At 44.0% G+C, this 17,151-nt stretch overlaps 2 protein-coding genes across 2 annotated transcripts; one reads left to right on the plus strand and one right to left on the minus strand.

Moving 5' to 3' along the window:
* Positions 1 to 235: 235 nt before the first annotated feature.
* On the plus strand, positions 236 to 6,289 carry LOC139666222 (uncharacterized). Its single transcript, XM_071545390.1, has 10 exons — positions 236 to 332; positions 1,209 to 1,272; positions 2,635 to 2,976; positions 3,161 to 3,347; positions 3,753 to 3,934; positions 4,135 to 4,419; positions 4,520 to 4,749; positions 5,251 to 5,437; positions 5,778 to 5,991; positions 6,167 to 6,289. The coding sequence occupies exons 1-10, from the start codon at positions 236 to 238 to the stop codon at positions 6,287 to 6,289; spliced, it is 1,911 nt and encodes a 636-aa protein (XP_071401491.1).
* Positions 6,290 to 13,087: 6,798 nt separating this feature from the next.
* LOC139665761 (chymotrypsin-like elastase family member 2A) lies at positions 13,088 to 15,803 on the minus strand. Its single transcript, XM_071544815.1, has 8 exons — positions 15,737 to 15,803; positions 15,295 to 15,383; positions 14,825 to 14,922; positions 14,597 to 14,725; positions 14,301 to 14,437; positions 13,938 to 14,083; positions 13,501 to 13,656; positions 13,088 to 13,308 (listed from the first exon to the last, which is right to left on the minus strand). Exons 1-8 carry the CDS (start codon positions 15,774 to 15,776, stop codon positions 13,291 to 13,293), a joined length of 813 nt encoding a protein of 270 aa, XP_071400916.1. The 5' UTR covers positions 15,777 to 15,803; the 3' UTR covers positions 13,088 to 13,290.
* Positions 15,804 to 17,151: the final 1,348 nt, after the last annotated feature.

A 17,151-nucleotide genomic window follows, 5' to 3' on the forward strand; every position in this document is an offset into this window, starting at 1 on the left:
CAGTATGGCGGGGCGAAGAAGGCAGTTTTTAAAAGGCTAAGCAAACTGGGCATAACAATGTCGCACACTTGCGCTGTCGGAAAACAAAAGGAATTAGCAAACACCTGCGGCGAAGATTTTCAGCTACTTGAAAGTAGCCAAAGAAATCTTCCTCAACTCCCAAAAGGAAAATGGAGACACAGACACTGCTGAAGGTGGAAGTGCTGTTCAAGGAGTGGAAAACACAGGCAGGAACATGGATGCAGAGGGAGCTACTGGAACAAGCACACTAAGTGACACTGCGAGGGACCTGGACAAAGCTATGCAAAGCATGGAGCCGTATGTCTTGTCAGGTGAGAAGGGCCAGACATTAAGGTTGTTAAATTGGTTTTTCCATGACCAAGTGTCTGTGATCTTATTGATGCATTTTTGTGTGTTTTGGTGTTCATGGTTTATATTTTCACTGCAGTTGTATTTGTGTCAATGCTCAATGCTAATTTTCAGTGTCCATTTCTACATCATGTGTTAAGATTTCTAAATGTTGTTTTGTTTTTTGTTTTTTGAGAGGAAACTACCCAAAGCACTTCAGAGGACACCATTGCCACACACAGGGCCAGTAGTTCTCCGGGACATCTTGTTGGACAACTTCTATGAACACTTTCTGTCATTGACTGTGGGCATGTCAATCCTTCTAGAGTCTGATGCTCAGAAGAGAGAGGCATATCTTGGTTACGCTGCCAACCTCCTGAAGCAATGTTGCACAGTTCAGGTGTTCACTGAATGAGGTGTCATCCTTCCCATTTGAGAATCACCTCCAGGTATTAAAAAAAATGGTGAGGAACAGTAAAAACCCAATTTCTCAGGTTACAAAAAGGCTGGCAGAGAAGGAACGGCACAAAAGGCCCACAGGGCGCCCAAAACAGACGGGCCGCTATGTGTCAAAACACATGATTTCTGCTGAAGGATGACAACCAGGATGCCTTTGTGTTGGAGAAAAGATCCAACGGAACTCTTGTTGCCGATGTCATTAGGCAGGATGACAGACTTGCACAGAAAAGTGGTGTGCCTTCCATACGCAGAAGGGTTTGCAGTCTTCCCCCTTCTCCACGATATGGAATGACTAGAATTAGTGGTAACTATATTAATACAATTTTATGGGTGCAAATTGATGGTAATGTTATTGTTTCTTTGGGAAATTCTTGTTATTAACCATTGTTTTCTTTTCCCAGGTGATGGCTCTCAACCTAGAAAAGAGAGTGAGAAAGCGAAGGGTTTTTCAAGATTTCGTTGCAAGTGAGTTTATCTTGTGCTGTATCATTAAATCTACTTTAACCTGCACATGCCGTTGGTTTTATATACGCTGCTTCCCAATGCCATCTGTACAATTTGAATAGGCCTCTATACTCTTCTTATTGCCAGCGTATATTTTCATAGATGTTTCAACTGGTGAGGACTCAAGTTGTTCACAGGGAGCTTATAAGGACAATAACACACAGGATAAAGCAAATCCTTTAATTTTACAGTGAGAATTTTTAAGTTTAAAAGGCGTTTAAGAACGGTTATGGTCACTGGTCCATATTAGACCATATTAGACCATATTTCACTGGTGTAATATCCCAGTGGAAATATGGTCTAAATGTGAACGTTCAATCAACGTCTTCAAATAGTCGGTGAAAAAACGTTCACTTTTGGACGTCTTTTCACCGGTGACCATAGTCATTTTTTAAACGTCTTTACAACTGAAAAATGCTCACTGGGATATGCTTGTGGCCCCTTGAAACATAAAAACAGTTTGGATAATACAGTTAGGATCAAAGATACAGGAGATAATAGAAAATACTTACTGTGTGTGTAGCATACAAGTTGTCATAAAATTAAAGAAAAGGCCAACAACATAATGTATTGCATGGCCATAAGTGCAAAACAAAAATCTTTTCATTAGGAGTTTTGCATGTGTGTACACTGTAGTGAATACTGAGTCAAGCTCTTTAAAAATAATGTTGCTTACATGATAATCAATTGGCTGCACAAGGGGTAGGTTTCCTTGGAGGGGCACTATGTAGGCCACAGCTTTATTACGGGTGCCACTGGACCTCAGAAAATATCCTCCACGTGTCCTCCAGCACCTCTTTATTTTGAACCCGCCTCCAGCTCTCAAGGGGGAATACCTCCTCCAGATGTGCTATAAATTCACTAGGGTCAACACAGTTGATAAATCTAACCCTTCTCTGGTCAAGTCCACAGCTGGAAAGCAGTGTTGCATCCTCCGGTGATGGCCAGAATATTCTTTTATGAGAGTGGATTTCCCTATCACATCAGTCTTTTACACCTTACCTAAAATCCATAAATCTTTTTTGGACACACCCCCAGGACGACCCATAGTTGCTGCTATGGGATCTATTACTGAAAAAATGTCAGCCTTTGTGGATCATTCTCTTCAGGCCTTGGTTCCCTCTTATACAAGGGAGGCCTCTGGCTCAAAAAATTGGAATATAAAATAGTGCAAAATATCACTAGTTTGGAATTTGTTATTAATTACTCCAGCTCACTTCTACCCCAATTTTCAGCCCCTGCTACGGCCTCCAGGACCCAGGAGAGGCCCCTGGCTCAAATTTGTTATTAACTACTCCAGCTCACTTCTACCCCAATTTCCAGCCCCAAAATCAGCCTCCAGGACCCAGGAGAGACCCCACCCTCCAGCCTACTTCTACCCGAATATGAAGACACAAAATCGGGCTCCAGGATCGAGGAGAGCCCCCCACCCTCCAGCCTACTTCTACCTGAATTTGAAGCCCCAAAATCGGCCTCCAGGACCCAAGAGAGGCCCCTTGCTCCAGCCCACCCTCCAGCTCACTTCTACCCGAATTTGAAGCCCCAAAATCTGCCTCCAGGACCCAGGAGAGGCCCCCACCCTCCAGCCTACTTCTACCCGAATTTGAAGCCCCAAAATTGGCCTCCAGGACCCAGGAGAGGCCCCTGGCTCCAGCCCACCCTCCAGCTCACTTCTACCCGAATTTAAAGCCCCAAAATCTGCCTCCAGGACCCAGGAGAGGCCCCTGGCTCCAGCCCACCCTCCAGCTCACTTCTACCCGAATTTGAAGCCCCAAAATCTGCCTCCAGGACCCAGGAGAGGCCCCTGGCTCCAGCCCACCCTCCAGCTCACTTCTACCCGAATTTGAAGCCCCAAAATCTGCCTCCAGGACCCAGGAGAGGCCCCTGGCTCCAGCCCACCCTCCAGCTCACTTCTACCCGAATTTGAAGCCCCAAAATCTGCCTCCAGGACCCAGGAGAGGCCCCCACCCTCCAGCCTACTTCTACCCGAATTTGAAGCCCCTGCTTCAGCCTCCAGGACCCAGGAGAGGCCCCTGGCTCTGATACTGCAGTAGAGAATCAAATACATGGTTTGGAATGGCTGTCAATGCTTTTCAATGGACCATTTATTTAAGCACCCGCCTCCCTGCCTCCATTCTGGGGGAAACAACCTCCAGGAGCTACCCACCCTCCAGGAACCTCCCTCCCTGCCTCCTTGCCTCCACAAATTTGTTATTAACTACTCCAGCCCACCCTCCAGCTCACTTCTACCCGAATTTGAAGCCCCAAAATCTGCCTCCAGGACCCAGGAGAGGCCCCTGGCTCCAGCCCACCCTCCAGCTCACTTCTACCCGAATTTGAAGCCCCAAAATCTGCCTCCAGGACCCAGGAGAGGCCCCTGGCTCCAGCCCACCCTCCAGCTCACTTCTACCCGAATTTGAAGCCCCAAAATCTGCCTCCAGGACCCAGGAGAGGCCCCTGGCTCCAGCCCACCCTCCAGCTCACTTCTACCCGAATTTGAAGCCCCAAAATCTGCCTCCAGGACCCAGGAGAGGCCCCCACCCTCCAGCCTACTTCTACCCGAATTTGAAGCCCCTGCTTCAGCCTCCAGGACCCAGGAGAGGCCCCTGGCTCTGATACTGCAGTAGAGAATCAAATACATGGTTTGGAATGGCTGTCAATGCTTTTCAATGGACCATTTATTTAAGCACCCGCCTCCCTGCCTCCATTCTGGGGGAAACAACCTCCAGGAGCTACCCACCCTCCAGGAACCTCCCTCCCTGCCTCCTTGCCTCCACAAATTTGTTATTAACTACTCCAGCTCACTTCTACCCCAATTTCCAGCCCCAAAATCAGCCTCCAGGACCCAGGAGAGACCCCACCCTCCAGCCTACTTCTACCCGAATATGAAGACACAAAATCGGGCTCCAGGATCGAGGAGAGCCCCCCACCCTCCAGCCTACTTCTACCTGAATTTGAAGCCCCAAAATCGGCCTCCAGGACCCAAGAGAGGCCCCTTGCTCCAGCCCACCCTCCAGCTCACTTCTACCCGAATTTGAAGCCCCAAAATCTGCCTCCAGGACCCAGGAGAGGCCCCCACCCTCCAGCCTACTTCTACCCGAATTTGAAGCCCCAAAATTGGCCTCCAGGACCCAGGAGAGGCCCCTGGCTCCAGCCCACCCTCCAGCTCACTTCTACCCGAATTTAAAGCCCCAAAATCTGCCTCCAGGACCCAGGAGAGGCCCCCACCCTCCAGCCCACTTCTCCCAGAATTTGAAGCCCCAAAATCAGCCTCCAGGACCCAGGAGAGGCCCCTGGCTCCAGCCCACCCTCCAGCTCACTTCTACCCGAATTTGAAGCCCCAAAATCTGCCTCCAGGACCCAGGAGAGGCCCCCACCCTCCAGCCTACTTCTACTCGAATTTGAAGCCCCTGCTTCAGCCTCCAGGACCCAGGAGAGGCCCCTGGCTCTGATACTGCAGTAGAGAATCAAATACATGGTTTGGAATGGCTGTCAATGCTTTTCAATGGACCATTTATTTAAGCACCCGCCTCCCTGCCTCCATTCTGGGGAAAACAACCTCCAGGAGCTACCCACCCTCCAGGAACCTCCCTCCCTGCCTCCTTGCCTCCACCCTGGGGGAAACAACCTCCAGGAGCTACCCACCCTCCAGGAACCTCCCCATCCTCCAGTAACCTCCCTCCCTGCCTCCATCCTTGGGAAAACAACCTCCAGGAGCTACCCACACTCCAGGAACCTCCCTCCCCACCTCCCTGCCTACATCCTTGGGAAAACAACCTCCAGGAGCTACCCACACATCATTCAGAGAAAGATAAACCTCTTATACAAAACATTAAAGTTCCCAAAAAATAATCTGTAGAGAAACAGAAATAGAAAACAAAATGCCTTTATGTAAACCTAAACCTCCACATTCCATAAGGTTGATCTCCCACCCTCCAGGAAACTCCCTCCCGGCCTCCCTGCCTCCATCCTGGGGGAAACAACCTCCAGGAGCTACCCACTGTCCAGGAACCTCCCTCCCCACCTCCCTGCCTCCATCCTGGGGGAAAGGACCTCCAGGAGCTACCCACCCTCCAGGAACCACATTCCAAAAAGTTGATCTCCCACCCTCCAGGAATTCCAAAAGGTTGATCTCCCACCCTCCAGGAATTCCAAAAGATTGATCTCCCACCCTCCAGGAATTCCAAAAGGTTGATCTCCCACCCTCCAGAAATTCCAAAAGGTTGATCTCCCACCCTCCATGAACTACCCACCCTCCAAGAACCACATTCCAAAAAGTTGATCTCCCACCCTCCAGGAATTCCAAAAGGTTGATCTCCCACCCTCCAGGAACCTCCCTCCCCACCTCCCTGCCTCCATCCTGGGGGAAACGACCTCCAGGAGCTACCCACCCTCCAGGAACCACATTCCAAAAGGTTAATTCCCATCCTCCAGGGATTCCAAAAGGTTGATCTCCCACTCTCCAGGAACCTCCCTCCCCGCCTCCCTGCCTCCATCCTGGGGGAACCAACCCTCCAGGAACCTCCCTCCCCACCTCCCTGCCTCCATCCTGGGGGAAACAACCTCCAGGAGCTACCCACCATCCAGAACCTCAGCACCAGCCGAACCTGCAGACCCACTCTTAAGCACCCCTCCCCGGATACAAGCAGATTACCATCCGCCCAAAATATCGTGCCCCTGGTATCACATTCCAAACGGTTGATCTAAATCCCTAGCTCCATTCCACCTTCCAGCTCACTTCTCCCCCAATTTCAAGCCCCTGCTTCAGCCTCCAGAACCCAGGAGAGGTCCCTGGCTCCAGCCCAGGCTCCAGCTCACCTCTACCCAAATTTGAAGCCCCAAAATCGGCCTCCAGGAACCAGGAGAGGTCCCTGGCTCCAGCCCAGGCTCCAGCTCACCTCTACCCGAATTTGAAGCCCCAAAATCGGCCTCCAGGACCCAGGAGAAGCCCCTGGCCCCTCACATTCCAAAAGGTTGATCTAAATCCCTTTAGATTCCAGTGAAAGAATCCGGATTTGCGCCCCCTGGTGGTCATTTCCAATTCCAAAAGTGTGATTCCAAACTCCATATTCTGGCCCATATACCAAATTGGAATGGGATACAAACCATGGAATTATTCCAAGCTGGGTATTCTGGCCCATTCATGTCCAGTCTAAAAGGTTGATCTAAACCCTTAACCCTAATTAGACACCTACGCAATGTAAGACTTCCCACTGAGCAAAGACATGTCCAAAAGACGTCAATTTAACGTCTTTGTCGCCTGTTCAAAAGACATCCACTGAGGAGCCAGAATGAAAGTTTGCGACGTCTTTTTTAAACGTCTTTTAAATGTTCACTACTGACGTCCAACATCAATTACAGACGTCCTAAGGACAGCTTCATACAGTTCAAAATGAAAGTTTTTATGACATCTCATTTCTGACGTCCCTGTTGCACTCCATTAAAATAAACTTCTTTAATTGTAAATGAGGCCAGAGTCCCATCCTGTCTTCACTTACTATCAGCTTTATTGAATACCATGTTTTGGTCATCCAACCTTGGAACAATAGCTTACCTGATGAAGGTTTGATGACCAAAACATGGTATTCAATAAAACCGATTCTAGTGAAGTGTGCAGGACTACTTCTTTAAAATTGTAAATAAAAAAATGATACCTACTCCCCTCAGATGCACCCGTCCAAGACATACAGGTGTGCCAAGACTTTTTAGTAGCCATATTTACAATTTGAAATGCGTGACATCTGATCTATTAAAAATGACACATTGTTTGAAATGACAAGAGAATATTTTGTCAACTTTAATGAGGTTTTCAGCAAAATATTAACAATTTGAAAAATAAAACAAAATTGGAAATAGCCTAAACTGGAAATACTCAAGTACAAATGCATTAAAATTGTACAGTACTGCAAAAGTACTTTGTTACTTTCCCCTGTATGCCCTCCACCTCCCTTCCGAACTGGTGCATGTTTAAGATGTTCTGCTGCATGATGCTTGATTGTAGCCTCTGTAGCTTCTTTATCCCATTCCATGACTGCCGCTGCAAGAGTTGAACAAAAATAAAAATTATAAATATGCAAAGACAACCAGTGTAGTTACATCGCAGTATGCATGTTCACATATTTGTAAATGAAAACATCCAGGTTTGAAGTTCCTTATACTTATTAATTATTATTCCTCCTATCAAGTATCAAGTTAACCACAGTTTAACACCTAGTTAAATTTGCTTTATTCACATGCCTGCCATTTTGGTCGACTGTGACACAATGAGGTGGTAGGACACGGAAGCACCTATTCACTTCAACATTAATTTCTAACCACACTAGCTTTCGTGTTTTGAAATATATGCAAGTGAATTTGTCATCTGCTCATCGATAATCTGCTCATCTTCAGCTCGATCTAGGAAAACAACAGTGGCAGAAAATATTCAATCATGAGTCTCATGATTGCATTTTTTAGAATTTTGATTTTTGATCAATTTGCCTTTTTTTTTTTAATGAAATATAAAATGGCAGTCAATGCAGTTCTCTGCAGCTCTTCCTGTGGTTTTTTTTTTTTCAGCTATCTTGTTTCTGATTTAAGATGGTGGCCAGGTGAATAAAGTGTATAGCACAATGGATAGATATGTCACATCCTGTCTATTGGCAAACTGTGACAAGAAATGTAACATTAGCTGTTTGACAAGTTCTATATGTAGGGATACTGTTGAAAATACCTGTCAAGAATTTTGTGGACACAGTCCCTTACGTCTTTCCCTCCAATTCTTGCAAGTTGCAACACCTTTAAATGAGAGGGGGCAATTATTCCTGTCAATGTTGGAAAAACACTAGGCTATAACAATTTTCACTGACATACCCCAGAATAATATTGATAAATAAAACAGAGCATATAATTACATCACCTCCAGAGTGTGTCTTGCAAATCATACCAGGGATTCAAAGGTTTGCTTGTCCTTGAAGCGTTGCTCCTCTCTCTCAAACTCCATCGTCTCCAGCTGCTCTATAAAGGTGGATGAAAGGGGAGGCTCGCTTCTTCCCAGCCTTCTGACCTCCATGTGGATATCCACCAATTTAGTCAAGACTTTTTTCTGAAACTCTGAAAACAAAAAAACACATTTGTGCTTGCATTCATGTTCCCGTCCCTCACACCACATCACCCCATGGCTGATTTTCACATAATACAAGCTCATCAAAAGGACACGATAGCAACCAACCAACACAAAATACGACTGGATTCATTTACATGTTACCAATGCATATTTTTTGCAAGAAAGTGTTACTATGTACAGCCCAGCTCTAAACCATAACACTAACCACTAAACATTCAAAAGTCCAATAAGTAAGATTCTGTGTCTAACTAGATACACATATTTACTTAAGGATAACACTGATATAATTTTCCCTTTGGTTCATTGCCAGAATCAGATCACATAAAAACTAAACTGACTTTTGCGTACATAACTTTTCTCAGATTCTCATCTGTTGCATTTAACGGGCATTTATGTTCCTATATCCATCAAACAGAATTGGCATCAACATACTTCTTTTGTTTCTGTTACGATCTGCTCCTCAGTTTCCTCGTCAACCACTCCTTCAACTCCCCAGTCCTGCCATCCTCTAGCCATCCACCAGATGTCCTCGGACTTTCCTTCCTTTTCTCATCAGCCCTGCAGTCACCTGAGCATCTACCTCCATCTCTCCCTAGTCTTGTCTCTGACTGCGGTCGAATTGTCTTTTTCACTTAGGAAGGTTCCTAACTGAGTGAAATGACCCGGAATTATTAAGTGGCAGCCATGATAAGAGCTGTTCGAATTCTCTAAATGCTAAGGAAAGGTGCTTCAATGCTTCCTTACTTAGCTCCTTTAGCATAGGATACACTGGACCATCCTTTACGAAAGGAAAGGAGATAATGCCGTCCCACAATTCCTTGTGGCAGCAACATTTAAAGCGACTCACCATTCGGCCGTTCACGAAAACAAACGATCATGACCGACAAGGGATGCAGATCATCATGCAAGTTACCGTTGCTTATTAAGCATTTTCCATCTTATGCCATAACTTGCTAATATGCTTATATGTTTTGAACTTTCAACAATATGTTAAACCCATAGGTGAACTATGAACGTTACACTGCTGTTGCAAAATGATCAAAGTGAAGTTAACGTTGTAGCGTAACCTATGCTCAGTTTGCATTAGTTATTTCTTCATTCTGAGCACTGTTGTATTGCCAGCCTTTAGGAATATTATTAAAGGCCTATAGACAACTTTTTTGCTTTAACTTATCATTATGAAGTAAATGTTGATTGCACAGTGTAATGGCTGTAGAATAATGACACCATCGATGTTTAGATTGGTTCCCTATAAGCCTCGCTTTCACTATGCAATTCTGTCTGCCACCGGGTACGATCTCCCGGGAGAATGAAGGCTCGATTTACAGCACAAAGGAAGTGCATCATCCATTGCGCAACCAAAAGGGGAATTGGGATAGGTTTTCCCCGGTAGCTATCGTAGCGGTAGCGTTAGCCATGTTGTTAACGCTACCGCTAGCAACCAGAAAACAAACCAGGAGCTACAAGGAAACCAGGACCAACCAGCATGCAACAATGTTTGTTTCTTTTTTTTCCAGAAACAAACATCTATGTTTGTTTCTGGAAAAAAAAGAAACAAACATCTATGTTTGTTTCTGGCTGCTAGCGTTAGCTAGCATTAGCAACATTAGCCATGTTGATAACGCTAGCTACGCTAGCTAACGCTAGTAGCCAGAAACAAACAAATGATCCATTGTCCGTTTGATAATCTAAACAAAAAAGCGATCCGGTTGTCTTTGCAACAGTGGTGCAAACAACAATACCACTTGGAAACGCTAGGGGGGGACAACGGGGAAAGTTGAGAAGTTGTCTGTATCCACTTTAATTTTTATTCAGTCACAGATGCTGAAACCCTAGCCTTAATAAAGGCCTGTATCAGCCATAACAACTTCAAAGCACAATCAAGTCAACATTTCAAGGTGTTTACTGAGTTGTGTGGTGGTTCTTAAGCTATTATATGCATAGGCTTATAATCAGATCATAATCAGCATATTAACCACAACACAGAAGTCCGTCTTTCAAGAAAAAAGGATATGAGACATTTTTAGCCAGATGATGTTTTTAATTCAACATGTTTGAAACTTAAGAATGATGATATGTACAGTAGTAGATTTGTAGGCCTAACATGTTATGCCTATCTTGCATGAATTTAACAATTATTTTCATACAATCATACTAATTGGGATTCATGTCGATAAATATGACTGGACAAGAGGGTGAGCGTGAGCAACCATTCTCAATGTGACAACCACTTCGTTTCACTTTTGTGACTGGTAGCCTCTATTCCTTTTTTATTTCAATTCCAACCTTGGTGATGAAGCAATATTTTTCACCAGGTTGTCCGTGTTTATATAGCCTGCATGAAACAACACGGTAAGAACGCACGGGGGGGAAGTATCTAAGATGCTTTTAGTAGTCCATCTTCGGAACATTGTAGTTTCACACGGCAGACCCACGTCATTAACATCCGCCGTCGCATAATTACGTAGCCTAGTGTAAGTGCAGTCGGATTCTCTTAGCACCGTTGTCTTTTCATAAGGCCTTATGAATTCTCCTTCACATCTTTCCTTGACCTCATGACATTTTCCAACGAGGTCAAGGAAAAGTGGTTAGGAATAGGAGTTAGGACGTATTTTTTTGACTATTCGACCGCAGCCCAGGAAGACACAAGGACTAGGCTGGGATCATGACACTAGGTTGGTATTTCAGGGTCCGTCCTAGACTAGTTTTCTTCTGACTTGACTGATAGAAAATTCCTTGCGTCCGTGGATGGCTATGTCCCCATTCAGTCTTATAAAGGCTCAATTCTTGGACCAATTTTATTCTCCCTGTATATGATTGTTCCGGGTCACTGAATTAGGCAGCATAGCATCTCCTTCCATGGTTATGCCGATGATACTCAGTTGTTCCTCTCAGTCAAGCCGAGTGAATTAAATAAATTGGCCTCTCTGTATAACTGTTTTGCATCTTTTTTCCAATTAACTAAAATAAAACGGAGGTCCTTGTAATAGGCCCTGAGTGTGTTTCCAGTGGCATGCCCTTGGTCCACTAATTCAATATATTAAGCCTGCCTCCAAGAACGTAGGAGTCCTATTTGACTCACAGCTTAATCTTGAGTAATTTACCAAAAGGCTTGTTCAGTCATGCTTTTTCCACCTCATGAACATTGCAAAAATTTGATAAATCTTGAATTTCAGCAATACAGAGAGCATTATGTATGTTTTTATGTCATCTCGCCTTGACTAATTACCAAAAATAAGTAGAATGACTCCAATGTGTTCAAAATTGTAACGCTAAGAGACAGGACCATATCTCCACCATTTTAATGTCTCTTCACTGATTGCCTGTCTGTTTTAGAATTGATTTGAAGCTTTGCATGCCCTGGGCCCTACTTATCTTTCTGAGCTTTTGACTTCTTATGAGCCTGCAGACTGAGACAGCAGCCTGAGACCTGCAGGCAGGGCCTGTTTCACTGCTCCTGTGGTCAGACTAAAGACTTAGAGCTGGGGAATGAGCCTTTAGTCTGCTGATCTCTCATTCCTCAAACCAAACACCAAACTGCTACACTAGTTAGAGAGAAGAGCGTGGAAGGTGTTGCAGTGTTAATAACCGTGTGCAGAGCTCTAGAAGCCAGTCTACAATATATATTTTTTTACAATATTATAATTGAATGGTGAAATAAATTCATCACAATGCCAAGCTCATTGTGTTATGAATGGAAGGCCACTCTAAACTGCTGGAGGCCCTAGGCAAAATTCTCTGTGAAGGCCCCCTTTTGAGCCGAATATTTTAATATTCACTCAATATAAGCAGCTAGAGCTTCAACAAAACGTTGGAACGAGCAGATACAGAATATGGGTGTGGCTTTGCCGTACAGTATTTTTTTAACAGTTTTTTTCTAACTTTGAAGCTAAGGGGAAATTTAAAGGGGAAAGTCGGGGTGCACAAGCCACAAGGACAGAGGACCCAGACAGCAATAGTGAGCTCGACAAAAAAGTGCCAGTATTGGTCCAGATAAGCAACGTCACCGTTCTTTTATTAACAGTTCTAAAGCCACTGCGGTCTTGAAAGTCCTCATTTTAAGCTCATGTCCACACACAAGGAGAGAGCCACAGTCACCTTTGTATTTATTACATTTATTTTGATATTCATTTGCCCTACCTTATAATAGGTAACAAAAATACAGTGCTTTAAACACAAATCTTTTACTCAGTCTTTATTGCTTGATGGCGGGGAGGATTCGGCTCAAAAGGGGGCTTCCACAGAGAATTTTGCAAGGGCCTCCAGCAGTTTAGAGTCGGCCCTGAAGCTTTTGCTTTCATTTGCTTTCAGCTGTAGCATCATACAGAATTTCATATGGACAAAATATGTCTTGCGAATCCCTGAGATTTATTCTAGCATTTAGTGGCAGAACAAGTAGCCCCAGGACTGTGCGTAAAACGTCAAACCTAAAATGAACGAAACAGCAAAGTCTTAAAGCATCACAGAACAGTGAGTTCTATAATCCACTGCCTGACTAAATGTTGCATCACCCTTTAATTAGCATGCCTCACTACACGTCTTCAAAGACAGTGTAGTGGAGATGAGTTGAGTTGAATTGAGATGAGTTTGTAATCATACATTTCCATCCAAGAAATAAGTTTAGGACTCAAAACACATTTGTGCAATCTATCAAGCTTTTATTTAATCAGCAGACATCTCTTTTTTTTTAGGCATTTTATGCTTTATTGAGAGATAGTGTGAGAGAGAGACAGGAAGGTATGGGAGAGAGACAGGGGAGGACATGTGGCAAATGACCGCGGGCCGGATTCGACCCGGGTAGCTGCGGGAAGGACTGAGCCTTTTGTGGTACGCGTTCTACTCTGTGAGCCACCGGGGCGGCCACAGCAGACATCTCAGTTGTTCATCATAGTCTGAAAAAACGGCATACAAACATTCCAATATCAGCAAAATGGCAAGTCCACTACATGTTGCAGAGTTTGGAGAAATAATACGTCTCTTAAAGAAATAAAGGCATATAGAATCAACAGAATGATACACATTTAGGTTCATGGGCTGTAGAAACTAGCAGAGAGGTATTAGCTGAAAAACAAGTTGACTCATACCGCACGAATCCACTCATTAAAGTCGGACACACGGGTAAAGATGGTGGGCTTCTTGGGGTAGTTGCACCCGCGGCCAGAGACAAAGCTGGCGATGCCGTGAACCTCCCAGAGGCCAGTTCGCCGGTTCTTACAGTTCAGAGGGCCACCAGAATCCCCCTGGGACAGTGAGAGCAGACAGTACCACACCTTGATATGTGCTCTGCATCAGGTAAATAATCAATATCACTGAGGGTGACGCCAAGGTTGTAGTACACCAATCATCTTGTCTGCCCCTGTCCCATATTGAACACTTGGACACTTGAAGCCAAAATAGCTAATGACCTAATTATTTCTCAGTTATACAAAGCTGCAGCAATATGTTTTGATCCATGGAAATAGTCAGGTATCAGAAAGAGTCTTAAGGTTTTCTTCCCATAGAGGAGTGTGGTTGTACTTACATTGCAACCTCCCACCACACCGTCTCCCCCAGCACACACCATTGACCTACGGATAGTTGCGCCCCACCAGTTATTCTGGCTACATGTGTCATGGTCCACAACAGGCATCAGTGCCTGCTGCAGAGTGGGAGAGGCGGGACCTCCAGCTGAAACACGCACAAACACACACACACACACACACACACACACACACACACACACACACACACACACACACACACACACATCCAGTTAATGAGCATAACTCAACTTCAACTCATAACAAAATAAAGAGTAGATGCAGTTTTGAATTTGGGAAGGGAATCTTGGTAGATCATACATTCTGTTCATAGTGTGCTCAGTTTCAACATCTGTTAGCCTTACTGTAGAGTCTGCCCCAGCCGGTGATGTAGCAGGGGTAGTTGCGAGGCAGGATGGTGTTGGGGGCAGGAACGCAGGCCAGCTGAACCTGGTCGGTCAAGCTCACATGCTCTGACAGCTTGATCATAGCAATGTCATTACTGATCATGAAGAGATATTGAAGAGTTATTTGCATTTGCAAATTAAGGAAATTAATTTGCTTCTGTAATATTGACATTATTGTACTGCTGGATTTATATCAACTGAATGATTGATGAAGTAATTAGGACAATTCTGGTGATGATCTATGTGGGTCTTACCCTTCGGACACCGAATTAGGATTCCACCGTTCGTGTACAATGATCTTGGCCGGCCGGATGGCCTTGGTGTTGGGCTCAGACACCCGCAGGTTGTGTTTGCCCACGAACACACGGTACTTCAACCTCATGCTACATGAAAATAAACACTACGTGATTAAAGCATTCTAATTTGCTTTCTATGTGATGCTCATTTACATTAAAAGGTGGTGCATCAATGTGCTGCCTTACTTGATGCAGTGAGCAGCAGTCAAGACCCAGTTGGTAGCAATGAGTGATCCACCACACGTGTGAGTCGAATAGCCATTACGCTCAATCTGCAGAGAAATCTGCAGCAGCCGGTAACCAGACACTTGTTACTACTCTCTATAATGCATTGATGTCTAAATATATTAGTTGATGATAACAACAGAGTGAATAGTGGTAAAGATTTCCCAGGCAATATCAGGTGAAAGGACATGCTAAACTCAACAGTATTTCCAATGTAAAAGATATCTTTTTAATGGCCAAATACACTGAATATATAACATCTTGTCATACAGAAACTCTCAGTAATATATTAGTTTGTTGACCATCAACAACCATAAACAAACTGGATCTCTGCTCAGTGCATGCATTTTCAAGAGAAGTGTGGCACACTAATGTTTGCCTTGTGCCAGGTATTCATGTTCTACAGCAGGCAGTCATCCAGATGTTTTTACCTGCCAGGGCCAGCTGTGAGGACGGGCATCCACTCCGTTCACCACCCTGGGCACGTCAGGCTCAATGGGAGGGGTGCCACAGCCATACGCTGCACAGAGAGGATTAGTACTGATGTAATAATGTAAAATATGGTTGCATCTTGTACATGATCAAGCTATTGCTTTGAAAGCTTGTTAAAATTAATATCTTTTCTGGAGTGGTCTACATAAAATAACAATCATTTGACTCATAAGAGAACATATAACCTAATATATGCTAAAACATATATAAAAACTTTATGTAAATCTACAGACATTGTTCAAAATTCTATTGATGAAATCTGAAATCCAAGGTGATGATCACATTAAAGATGATAGTCTCCTTACATTAACTTATTTCTTAATATTTTCCTATAACATACCGCTCGCTTGTTAAAAAGAAGATAACTTTTCAAGATCTTACTGCTTGTGATGAGAGCGAGGACCAGAATGATTGAAGTCATGTTGCTGCTGTCAGTAGATACTCTGACTAAAACTTTAAACTTTTTTCTGCCTTTATATCTGCTTGTCTTAAAAAGGACAGAGACCAGGGGGAGGCTGTGAGAGAAAGGGGGTTGTACACAGGTGTATGACACAACGTGCAGGGCTGGCGCTCCCTATAGGCTGAATAGGCAAATGCCTAGGGCCTCACGCATCCTTTTTTTTTTTTTTTTTCTAGTGGAAAAAAACCAAACAGTTCTTATTGGATAAATGACGTGCCAGTGATCATAAAACCAATCAAAAGCACTGATTCTGTGGAGTTGGGCTGTGGTCCCATTGACTTGAATGGAGTTGGGCAGGAGTCTTTTTGGAGCCGACCCTAGCGGACATTAAAGGAACTGCAGCTTTCGGACACTTCCTTATTGGCTTCAAAATTCACCTGTTTTTGGATGGTTAAAACCCTTTACACCCCAACTTTCCCCTTAAATTTCGCTGCTTATAGCTGCTTATATTGAGTGAATATTCAAATACAAGATGCCATGTTTTTATGGCTGCGCCATTACATCTAATGGAAAAAAACGTCGATGTTTACACACGTTTCCCTGTAATTCAGCATGACATATTTGGTATCTTTCCAAACCATGGGATCTTGACTAGAATTTAAAAGAAAGTTCTGTGGGTCTGAACAAAGCTTGGGTGTTAGTTGCTTTAGCTGCAGATAAGTGGGAGCAGCTGCAGTTAACAGTACTAGGTAAGTAGCTGACATTAGTTCCCTTGGTATTCAGTGTAGGCTAATAACAGGAGCTTTGTTTAGCTAGACCGCAAAATATTCAATCAATCACTAAATTTAGTCCTGGGAAGTTGGGCTGGAAGTCTTTTATGAGATAGTAACGAAAATAGATGCAAATTTGAGATAGTTCTTGGCAGTTTAAAGTTTAATGACAGGTTTAACTGATTTGTGCTATTGTGTTTATTGTGTTTTAGGCTAGATGTCGAGAAGGTATGTAATGATTTCCAATTTAGAGTAGTATTGTACAGTCAGTGGAATTTCACTTTTTGCTGTCCAGTCTGTTATTTTCTGATATTTTAATGTTGACACATATGCTACATTTCATAGGAACAATGTTGACATTTTTAGAGGCAACATAACAACATAACCACAAGCCACAAGGGCAGAGGACCCAGACAGCAATAGTGAGCCAGACAAAAAAGTGCCAGTATTGGTCAAGATAAGTGACGCCACCGTTCTTTGGTTAACAGTTCTAAAGCCACTGCGGTCTTGAAAGTCCTTATTTTAAGCTCATGTCCACACAGGAGAGAGCCACATTCACCTTTGTATTCATTACATTTTATTTTGATATTCATGTGCTCTATCTTATAATAGGTAACAAAAATACA

The sequence above is a fragment of the Centroberyx affinis genome, unplaced genomic scaffold, assembly GCF_046629955.1.
Source record: "Centroberyx affinis isolate AG114_WGS23_722 - 3 ecotype Tasmania unplaced genomic scaffold, CSIRO-AGI_Caff_v1 ptg000023l_1, whole genome shotgun sequence".
Classification (NCBI taxonomy): Eukaryota; Metazoa; Chordata; class Actinopteri; order Beryciformes; family Berycidae; genus Centroberyx; species Centroberyx affinis.

Coding starts and splice junctions, on each gene's coding strand:
- LOC139665761 (XM_071544815.1), bottom strand. CDS start 15,776: ATGACTTCAATCATTCTGGTCCTCGCTCTCATCACAAGCA. Junction 14,438..14,596: donor CCTAATTCGGTGTCCGAAGG/GTAAGACCCACA, acceptor CTTCATGATCAG/TAATGACATTGCTATGATCA. Junction 14,084..14,300: donor CGGCTGGGGCAGACTCTACA/GTAAGGCTAACA, acceptor TGCGTGTTTCAG/CTGGAGGTCCCGCCTCTCCC.
- LOC139666222 (XM_071545390.1), top strand. CDS start 236: ATGGATGCAGAGGGAGCTACTGGAACAAGCACACTAAGTGACACTGCG. Junction 1,273..2,634: donor TTTTCAAGATTTCGTTGCAA/GTGAGTTTATCT, acceptor CCCAATTTCCAG/CCCCAAAATCAGCCTCCAGG. Junction 4,750..5,250: donor GCCTCCAGGACCCAGGAGAG/GCCCCTGGCTCT, acceptor CCCACCCTCCAG/GAAACTCCCTCCCGGCCTCC.